This window comes from Mercenaria mercenaria, chromosome 18 (genome assembly GCF_021730395.1).
Source record: "Mercenaria mercenaria strain notata chromosome 18, MADL_Memer_1, whole genome shotgun sequence".
Taxonomy (NCBI): domain Eukaryota; kingdom Metazoa; phylum Mollusca; class Bivalvia; order Venerida; family Veneridae; genus Mercenaria; species Mercenaria mercenaria.
The window spans coordinates 50,224,420-50,235,814 of record NC_069378.1 but is presented as its reverse complement, the minus strand read 5'-3'; the positions used below and the strand labels follow the sequence as shown (position 1 = coordinate 50,235,814).

General features: G+C 35.5%; 1 protein-coding gene across 2 annotated transcripts in view; it reads right to left on the bottom strand.

Moving 5' to 3' along the window:
• Positions 1–51: 51 nt before the first annotated feature.
• LOC123539497 (MPN domain-containing protein-like) overlaps positions 52–11,395 on the bottom strand; it is a 36,429-nt gene continuing 25,085 nt past the window's right edge. For both annotated transcript variants that reach the window (XM_045324143.2, XM_045324142.2), the window contains exons 7-16: positions 11,343–11,386; positions 10,702–10,843; positions 10,151–10,247; positions 9,256–9,328; positions 8,427–8,503; positions 8,087–8,255; positions 7,028–7,098; positions 5,047–5,136; positions 4,056–4,148; positions 52–3,043 (exon numbers count right to left, since the gene is read on the bottom strand). In XM_045324143.2, coding sequence (XP_045180078.2) covers positions 2,960–3,043; positions 4,056–4,148; positions 5,047–5,136; positions 7,028–7,098; positions 8,087–8,255; positions 8,427–8,503; positions 9,256–9,328; positions 10,151–10,247; positions 10,702–10,843; positions 11,343–11,386 — 940 coding nt within the window. In that variant the 3' untranslated portion in view covers positions 52–2,959. The remainder of the gene's footprint in view (positions 3,044–4,055; positions 4,149–5,046; positions 5,137–7,027; positions 7,099–8,086; positions 8,256–8,426; positions 8,504–9,255; positions 9,329–10,150; positions 10,248–10,701; positions 10,844–11,342; positions 11,387–11,395) is intronic.

Here is an 11,395-nt window from a genome sequence, read left to right as displayed (position 1 = left end):
CAGCCAGTACTGATGCTGGCGAAAAATAATTAACGAGTGAATACAACGAAACTAAATTCCTATTATATTTTGTGAATATAGCAAAACTGAATTCTTAATAAAAATTCCTGATTTTTCTATTCTCTATATCCTTTCAGACATTGGTTAAGATTCTTTGATAGTTCCTTCCTGTATTTTCCAGTCCATGGAAGTTTTTTAGAAATTACTTGGCATAAATGTTCCTCATAATGAGGTGATGTGTGTTACTGAAGACCCGGACCCCTTTTTTTTTCGTTCCTACCCATGAAATTTCCCTTTAAAATAAAGTTGTAATCCATGGAAAACCTTTTACATTTTTCCTTCCTTGGAAATCCCATTTTTAGCTCGACTATTCAAAGAATAGTCTAGCTATTCTACTCACCCTGGCGTCGGCGTCGGCGTCGGTGTCGGCGTCGGCGTCACACCTTGGTTAAGTTTTTGCATGCAAGTAGATACAGCTATCATTTAAAGGCATATAGCTTTGAAACTTATTTTTTCTTTTTCTAGGTCAATTACCAACCTCTCTGGGTCAAGTCCCATAACTCTGACATGTATTTTGAGCAAATTATGCCCCCTTTTGGACTTAGAAAATTTTGGTTAAAGTTTTACATGCAAGTTACTATCTCCAAAACTAATGCAGATATTGATTTGAAACTTCACCTGTGTCTTCGGGGTTATAAAACTAGTTGATAGCAGCAAGTCCCATAACTCTGACTTTCATTTTGGCCAAATTATGCCCCCTTTTGGACTTTGAAAATTCTGGTTGAAGTTTTGCGTGCAAGTACATACAGCTATTTCTAAAAGGCATATAGATTTGAAACTTATTTTTTCTTTTTCTAGATCAATTACCAACCTCACTGGGTCAAGACCCATAACTCTGACATGTATTTTGAGCAAATTATGCCCCCTTTTAGACATAGAAAATTTTGGTTAAAGTTTTACATGCAAGTTACTATCTCCAAAACTAATGCAGATATTGATTTGAAACTTCACATGTGTCTTCGGGGTTATAAATCTAGTTGATAGCAGCAAGTCCCATAACTCTGACCTTCATTTTGGCCAAATTATGCCCCCTTTTGGACTTAGAAAATTCTGGTTAAAGTTTTACGTGCAAGTACATACAGCTATTTCTAAAAGGCATATAGATTTGAAACTTATTTTTTCTTTTTCTAGACCAATTACCAACCTCACTGGGTCAAGTCCCATAACTCTGACATGTTTTTTGAGCAAATTATGCCCCCTTTTAGACTTAGAAAATTTTGGTTAAAGTTTTACATGCAAGTTATTATCTCCAAAACTAATGCAGATATTGATTTGAAACTTCACATGTGTCTTCGGGGGTTATAAAACTAGTTGATAGCAGCAAGTCCCATAACTCTGACCTTCATTTTGGCCAAATTATGTCCCCTTTTGGACTTAGCAAATTCTGGTTAAAGTTTTGCATGCAAGTACATACAGCTATTACTAAAAGGCATATAGATTTGAAACTTATTTTTTCTTTTTCTAGATCAATTACTAACCTCACTGGATCAAGTCCCATAACTCTGGCATGTATTTTGGGCAAATTATGCCCCCTTTTGGACTTTGAAAATTCTGGTTAAAGTTTTACATGCAAGTTTCTATCTCCAAAACTAATGCAGATATTGAATTGAAACTTCACATGTGCCTTCGGGGTTATAAAACTAGTTGATAGCAGCAAGTCCCATAACTGATATGCATTTTGGTCAAATTATTCCCCTTTTGAACTTAAAACTCTTTTGATATTTAACCATTTGGATAATATTTTCCTGCTTCTGGGACAATATTTCGAATAGTCGAGCTTGGCTGTCTTACGGACAGCTCTTGTTATTTTCCAATCCATGGAAGTTCTATTCTGTGTGGTTGCTGCTATTTCCTTTAGTTTTTCCAGGTGTGTCACACTTTGGAAATCCCAGTTGTATTTTTCAATCCATGGAAGTTCTATTCTGTGTGGTTGCTGCTATTTTCTTAAGTTTTTCCAGGTGTGTCACACTTTGGAAATCCCAGTTGCATTTTTCAATCCATGGAAGTTCTATTCTGTGTGGTTGCTGCTATTTCCTTTAGTTTTTCCAGGGGTTGGTCACTCTTTGGAAATCCCAGTTGTATTTTTCAATCCATGGAAGTTCTATTCTGTGTGGTTACTGCTATTTTCTTAAGTTTTTCCAGGTATGTCACACTTTGGAAATCCCATTTTTATTTTCCAATCCATGGAAGTTCTATTCTGTGTGGTTGCTGCTATTTCCTTAAGTTTTTCCAGGTGTGTCACACTTTGGAAATCCCAGTTTTATTTTTCAATCCATGGAAGTTCTATTCTGTGTGGTTGCTGCTATTTTCTTAAGTTTTTCCAGGTGTGTCACACTTTGGAAATCCCATTTTTATTTTCCAATCCATGGAAGTTCTATTCTGTGTGGTTGCTGCTATTTCCTTAAGTTTTTCCAGGTGTGTCACACTTTGGAAATCCCAGTTTTATTTTTCAATCCATGGAAGTTCTATTCTGTGTGGTTGCTGCTATTTTCTTAAGTTTTTCCAGGTGTGTCACACTTTGGAAATCCCATTTTTATTTTCCAATCCATGGAAGTTCTATTCTGTGTGGTTGCTGCTATTTCCTTAAGTTTTTCCAGGTGTGTCACACTTTGGAAATCCCAGTTTTATTTTTCAATCCATGGAAGTTTTATTCTGTGTGGTTGCTGCTATTTCCTTTAGTTTTTCCAGGTGTGTCACACTTTGGAAATCCCAGTTTTATTTTTCAATCCATGGAAGTTTTATTCTGTGTGGTTGCTGCTATTTCCTTTAGTTTTTCCAGGTGTCACACTTCAGAAATCCCATTTTTATTTTCCATTCCATGGAAGTTCTATTCTGTATGGTTGCTGCTATCTCCAAAAATGCCTTTGTCATGCCATGAGTATACACATATTTTATATTTCTAAGATGTAAGGACATGCTGAACAAATTCCATAAATGTTCCATTGTCAAGTTGGTCCTCTGGTAATTTATTTCCAAGTGAGGTCTGCAAAAAAAATCATGATTTTTTTAATCAAATGGAGAAAATACTTGTCTTAAACTAAGTTTAACAGTTACATGCCTAACTGAAATTCACAGAAAAAACTTTTCCATAGACTTGCATGTATTTCTGATAGACTTGCACATATTTCTCATACACTTCCACATATTTCTTATAGACTTGCATGTATTTCTCATAGACATGCATATATTTCCCATAGACTTGCATGTATTTCTCTCACACTTGCATGTATTTCTCATAGATTTGCATGTATTTCTGATAGACTTGCACATATTTCTCATACACTTGCACATATTTCTTATAGACTTGCATGTATTTCTCATAGACATGCATATATTTCCCATAGACTTGCATGTATTTCTCTCACACTTGCATGTATTTCTCATAGATTTGCATGTATTTCTCTCACACTTGCATGTATTTCTCATAGATTTGCATGTATTTCTCATACACTTGCACATATTTCTCATACACTTGCACATATTTCTTATAGACTTGCATGTATTTCTCATAGACATGCATATATTTCCCATAGACTTGCATGTATTTCTCTCACACTTGCATGTATTTCTCATAGATTTGCATGTATTTCTCATAAACTTGCACATAATTCTCATACACTTACACATATTTCTCATACAGTTACACATATTTCTTACAGACAAAGTTTGCATGTATTTCCCATAGACTTGCATGCCTTTCTGAATGACTTGCATGTATTTCTGTATTTCTTATCAACTTGCATATTTTTCCCAAAGACTTGCAAGTCTTTCTGATAAATCTGCATGTATTTCTCACACATCTGCATGTATTTCTTATAGACTTGATGTGTCATCAGATTATGAGGTATTTAACTCCCTTTATTTGTAGGATTACAGGTAAAAGAAGACATATTTTTCTATATTCAGTTAAACCCCCTTCATGAAAATTAAGATGGTTTTATTCACTGAAGAGATACCATATTTGTAATAATAAAACTCACCAGTAGAGAACCTACCTTTAGTTTTTCCAGGTATGTCACACTTGGGTGCCATGAATGTTGAAATGAGATCCAGTCAGGGGCCCCTCGATAAAATTCTACCAACTTTTTCTGAAAAATATCAATAAAATGAACTGCCTCTCACGAACATTTCAGTAATGTCAGAGATTTTACCCCATATATCAACCCTAACACTTTGATATGTGCAGCATTTATGTATCGGCTGTTTTGTTTGTTTTGGGTTTACGCCATTTTTCAACAGTATTTCAGTTATGTTACAGCGGGCAGTTCCTAGTTTCTGAACCAGAACAAACCTGTTCTCCACAAGTAACCTGTCAACTTCCCCACATGAATCAAAGGTGAAGGACAAATAATTTTGGACACAATGTCTTTCATCAAATGGTCATGGAGAACATACAGCCAAACTTATGACCCCACTATACATATATCGGCACTCTCCCTATTGAGATAAGCAGGTGAGTTTTATTTGGCTATATCTTTTCAAATGAACACAAGTGCACAAACTTCAGTTTTCAATCAATTTTCAGGACAATAAAATAGAATACAAGTTTATAAAAAGACAAGAGCTTGTAATTTACTCATGCAAGTAACTTTGAATTTCATATTTAACGTTTATGTAAAATGAAAAATTAATAATCAACATCAATAAAAAGACAATTTTTGGACTATTGATAGTAAACACACGCCTGCCATTGGTTATACAAGAATGCAAACAAAAAATAAATCAAAAAAAAAAAAAAAAAAAAAAAAAAAAAACATACTGTATATTAACATGACTCCTTATATAATCTTGCATTCGTAGTGTGTGCTATTGATCAGTAATTCTTTCAAAGTGACCAAAAATTCAAAAGAATTCCAACAAACAAACATGCCAAAATTTAATCAATGACTGCATTTCATATTACATGTAAATGAATAAAAATGAGCAGATGCACATTAGAGAAAGGTATAGACTTTATCCTAATTATGCTAAAAACCACATACATACCATTTCAGTAAGAAGCTCTTCACTAACTGAATGATTCTGTTTTACAGAGTATTTTAGAGACATTGGGATGCCATAATCTGTGTTTGATGACTGAAATATAAAATGATGTCAAATTATTATTTCTAAACAAGAGCTCGTAGAACACGAAATGCTCCCCTTGATGCATTCAGTAATTGCACAAGGAACAGAAATTATTTAGTCACTATACACAAAAGTTCTACTGTTCTGGGTAAATATGACCTTAAACTTTGATCTACTGACCTTAAAATAAAGACAGTTTATCTGCTTGTCATGATTAACCTCCCTATTAAGTTTCTTGATCCTAGGCTCAACTTATTGTCCGGAAATGGTTTAACTGTTCCGGGTCACAGTGACCTTGACTTTTGGCCAACTGACCTCAACATCACTGTCATCTGCTGATCATGATCAACCTCCCTATCAAGATTCGTTATCCTAGGCCCAAGAATTCTCAAGTTATCGTCCGGAAACCATTTAACTGTTGTGGGTCACTGTGACCTTGACTTTGACCTACTGACCTCAAAATCATTAGGGGTCATCTTTTGGTCATGACCAACCTCCCCCAAGTGTTCTTGAGTTATCATTTAGAAACCGTTTAACTGTTCAGGGTCACTGTGACCTTGACCTTTGACCTTCTGACCTTGAAATCAATAGGAGTCATCTGCTGGTCTTGACCAACCTCACTGTCAACTTTCATGATCCTAGGCCAAAGCATTCTTGAGTAATCATCTGGAAACCATTTAACTGTTCCGTGTCACTGTGACCTTGACCTTTGACCTATTGTTCTCGAAATCAATTGGGGTCTTCTGCTGGTCATGATCAACTTTCCTGTCAATATTCATGATCCTAGGCTTAAGCATTCTTGAGTTATCATCTGGAAACCTTGACCTTTGGCCTACTGATCTCAAAATCAATAGGGGTCATCTGCTGGTTATGATCAATTTCCCTATCAACTTTCATGATCCTAGGCCCAAGCGTTCTTGACTTATCATCAGGAAAATGGATTGGTCTACATATTGACTAACCAACAGAACAACCGACCGACAGACATCTGCAAAACAATATAACCCTCCTTCTTCAAAGGGGGCATAAAAAGTAAGGTTAATTTTTTTCAAATATTAAGCTATTTTTTAACTAAGGAAATTAAATCTAATTATAAAAGAGATGGTACAAAAAAACAAGTAAAATAAGATGTGAAAAAACAAAGGCTGAGCACAAAAACAACAAATATATGGCATAAAAACAGCAAAGGAAAAACAAATGTTGGGAATATAAAACGACAACAAGAGCACTGCCAACGGGTGCGAACGCTCGTCTGCAAGTGCTAGACTATATGTAAGAAAAGAGTTACAGTTCAAAGTGCCAAAATGGCCATAATTCTAAGAAAAAGTAAGTAAGAGTTACAGTTCTTGGCCTTCACAGTCCCCTAATTATGGTAAACAAGTGTGCAAAACTTCATAGCTGTAGCTCTAACAGCGTTTGAGAAAAGATGGACCTAAACAAAAATTTTAACCAACCCCAACACAGACACTGATGCCGACGATCAAGTGATGACAACACCTTATAGACTGTTTTTTCAAAAGTCAGACAAGCTAATAAAAAAACAAAGGCAAGGCATATAATGAACAAACCTTGGATAAAAAACAAAACAAATGCCGGGCATGAAAATGTTGAAAGCTATGGAAGGCTGGTGAATCATGCTAATTGCCAATGCTAAATGCAAAATAGCTAATGCAAAATGCTTTTTGCCAAATGCTTAATGTCAAATACTGACTAATTGACTTGGTAATTATCAAATGATAAATGTTAAGTGTTGATTGTGAAATGTGAAACAATAAATACCGAATGATTACTGCCTTCCATATGGATATAAAACAACAAATTAGAGAGATAAAACAAATAAGGGCAGGTCATAAAAGCAACATAGATGGTGTAAAAAAAACAACGCAGTGAAAATGTGTACCTCTGGAGGTGGCATAACCATATACATTTGTACTGTAGATTCTGTCTTCAATGATTTTCCATAATATGGCGCTGCAAATAACAAGATCAGTTATAATGTTTGCATTTAACTTAATATTTTTTCAGAACAGCTATTCAAAAGAAGTTACATATTCCAAGTTTGAGGACAGCTGGATAGTTTCCTTACCTGAAGAATTCTAACTCTAGGTGAGGCTTCGGACCCACAGTGGTGGAGGGGGAGAGGGGCAAGCAATTAAAGTCAATGACCTTAACCACTTGGCCATCATGTACAAGAAATACAGACTGGCATCATTGCCAACTTGTCCATGTGGTGAGGAAGATCAGACTGCGGAGCATATACTTCAGAGATGTAAAAAGCATGACCAGGAGCCAGCTGCGACTTGGCCGATAGATACCTCAATCCACCAGACACTGTATGGAGACACTGTATGGAGACACTGAGGATCTGCGGCAAACCACAAGTTTCATCGAGGCTACTAGTCTGACAGTGTAGTCACGTACGAGAAGAAGAAGAACCACATGGCCTACAGCTAGGAGGCCCTCTCAATATTTCAAGTATAGTTGCTCTACATTTGTAACAATACATCAGGCTGTTCAGGCGGAATGGTAGAAGGTGATTCTGAACCCACCGATTTATTCAGAAATATTGCCCCTATAGAGTAAAATAGTTTTGACAGAGACCTTTTTTTTCAAAATAGAAACACTTAACAACTCGATTTGAACATTTTGAGTTTTCTTACACTCTGTTTGAGATATTTTAGTATATAAAGTGTTATTAAGTACATGTAAGAACTTTATGTAAGAACTTTCATTCCATTTTGTTATTATCTCCCTTTAAAACATTTTTTTTAAACATTTAGGAATATTTTTTAGTTTCCCTGTTCCAACTGTCAGTGCTACAGCAATAACCAACTTGCAGACACATTCTGTAACTGTTCCTAGCAACAAATAATTAGTTTCGTTTAATCTTTCTTGCCAAGGTAAAGGAAAAGGAAGTAATCAAAACATTTTAAGACTGTCAATAAAAATCAAAACTTACAGTTTATGATTCCAACACATGGGAAGTATGTAGATTTAGCACCCTTCATTTTCAGCTGATATGACATTTGACACTCTAGATCCCTGACAGATGGTTCCGGTAGGGAGTATGGATGAGAGTGGAACCAGCCAACTAGCGACATCCCAAGATGCTTCATGTGGTTTCGAATCTGTCAATCAAACACACAATACTGTAAAATCATTTAACTTTGTGAGCAGTGTGTTTCATTGTTTTCGTCAAAACAACTACTTCGTGGGGATATGAATTTTTGAACTGATTAAAATGAAAAAAATATCTTTGAATATTGTGACAGTGTAAAGATGTAACATTTATAACAAACCTCCTCTTCTACTAGTGCTGCATTCTGGGAATCACTGAGTCGACAACGACATGGGAATGCTTGCTGAATACTCAAGTCTGAAACAATAGCAGAAATTCTACAATGTTACATGTCAAAATAAAATTCTTAAAACACTAAAATTAACTACACGTATATCTATTTCCAATATTTTTCAATATTAGACTTGCAATCATAAAATTCACAATTCAGAAAGATAAAACATTTTCCTATCTAAATATTAAGTTTTAAAAACAGTTATAACCAGAAATAAATACAAAATTGTAAGTCTATAAAGTAGAAAAAAAATTCGAAGTGTCTGATGTTCCACCCACATCATCATTAAACTAAAGGAAAAGGTGAGGAAACTAGAGCTGCTTTTGAGAAGTTTTGAAGTAATCAGCCTATCGGATAAGTTTTGGAGTATTAAGCCTATCGGATAGGTTTTGGAGTAATCAGCCTATCGGATAAGTTTTGGAGTAAGCAGTCTATTCGTAATTCAAGGGCCACAATTCTGAAAAGCCTGGGCCACTTTGGCTAGTTACCGAACTTAGCCAAGAACTTATTGGCAAACATATTTTGTTTTCAAGTTTGAATGAGAAAATGATCAACTTAGAGTGCGGACATTTTGTGACAGATGGACACATACACAGACAGGAGTAAATCAATAAGACTTCCGCTACTAAGTTGTGTGGGAGACATAATAACCTTGTAAGGAGGCCAGGCTTTTACAACCACATATTTTAATCATGCCCTCGATGTAAACAACCAAACCAAGTTTTAAATCTGAAGAAATTATATCAACTGACAGAAAATTGTAGTTCAGACATACGTTGTGCACTTTGGTCCCATTTTCCACCAAGATACCCAACCACTTCACTCGTGGTGAGATGACAATGGAAGTCCTGTAAAACAAATTTCAGTTTAAGGTAGGGGACCAATTATGACACTCAGCAGTTTCAGTATGATTGTGTATTCTTACAAGGCAACTCAGCATATTTCAGGCATAAATTTAGATCAATGTGCATATAGCTTTTTGTAAAAAAACAAACAAACAGTAAATAAGTCATCTGGTGATTTACATTACCTTAAGATAGGGTACTAGTAATGAAAACTAGTGATTTAGAGAAAAACTTCCTAAAATATATAATGGAGCCATTTTAAAATTTACTACTGAAATAACTAACAAACGAAAATATTTTCAAAAGTTCAAAAAATTTGACAGAAATCTGGAGGACGGTATGCATCTTCAACATTACAAGTAAATACCTATGTCCCTTTACTATATACTTATATAAGTTCTGTAAGAAAGTCGGCTTGTATGAACAGACAGAAAAAAATCTGTTATTCTACCTTTTTAAATTCTGAATTGTACCTTCCGACCCGACACAGTTCTATAAATAGCGCACATAAAAACTTCACTTAGTTCCATTTAAATATTGATACACACTGAAGATTTCGTTCAATAACAAAACAACAAACAAAGCGGTAGAGATATATCATAAAAAGGTCATTATATCAATGATGAATCACTAGATCTGGGACTTTGTATTCGGCTCTAGTGGATTTAAAAAGTCGGATCACACTCATCGGTTGCGCGCCTCTTGAGATCCGATCTGGAAAAATTCATTTGAGACGAATACAGCATCCTAGATCAAGCTACTGTTATAATAACCCTATTTTATCTCGCACTGGCTATAGACCAAAATTCTAAATGCTGTACTTACCATCAGAAGTAATGAGTTGGTTGACATGGAAACCGTATAAGGCTGTATTTTCCCTAAACTGGTGAACATTTCACATGATACTAGCTGGTTCATATCTCTGAAACGTGATAAAAATAGACTGTTTCATATTAACAGAATCAAATGATCTGATGTAAGGGAAAATAAGAAAATAACTACAAGTGTGTCCATGGGACAATGGTGACAACTTTGCAATCAATGTAAACTATAGTCATAAGTTACATGCTGATGATGCAAGACTAGGTAAACTTTCAGATTACCTTAGGCTGGGCGTGGCAGCTGAGGACAGGGTATGGATACTACAAAATTAAATAGCCTCAAGAAGGGCGAAATTGGATGTGAAAATCCCAAATAAAACCAAAGTTGCACAACTTTAAATGCTGAACAATACATGGGTCTTCTTCTACCACTGAAAGCTGTGCAGTTTTTACATAATTGTACTGATGTGACTGAAAACCCCAACAAAAACAATAATTTAGATTACAGAAAATGGTAGACAGTTATAACACTTTTCAGATGAAAACTTCACATACACAACTTTAGATCTGTCTGGCAGTGAGCTATGTTTCACTGGTGTTCTGTCATTTTTGGTAATTTCAGGACTTTCTGGTCGTTTCTCTACTTTGACCTCCACTGATTTCTTTGCTGGGGTTGCTTTCAAGGATAGATTTAATGCTGAAATCAAATGTTGTGTTCATTACTAAACAATTGAGCCATGCCATGAGAAAACCAACATAGTGCATTTGCGACCAACATGGATCCAGACCAGCCTACGCATCCAGGCAGTCTGGTCAGGACCCATGCTGGTCGCTTTCAAAGCTTATCACAATTACAGAAACTGTTAGCGAACAGCCTTGATCCTGATCGGACTGCGCAGATGCGCAGGCAGGTCTGGATCCATGCTGGTCGCAAAATCACTATGTTGGTTTCCTAATGGCGCGGCTCAATTGCTTTTTTTCCAAATTGATACAAAATCTTTAGAAGGGCAAGCCTTCTCTCCAATAAAAAGTTACAAAGAATTGGAAAATTCAGGGTTTTTTTCATTCAAAAACTACACACACCATTTTAGGTAAATCTAGACTGTCTAGCAGTATTTATCTAAACATCTCAATATAACTTAAATTTTACTATGTACAGCTTTGGAACCTGTAATCAATGGGAATAACCAGCCTACCTTCTTCTTGCTCACCCATAAAACAAAGATTTGCTGGCTCAGATCTGAAAACA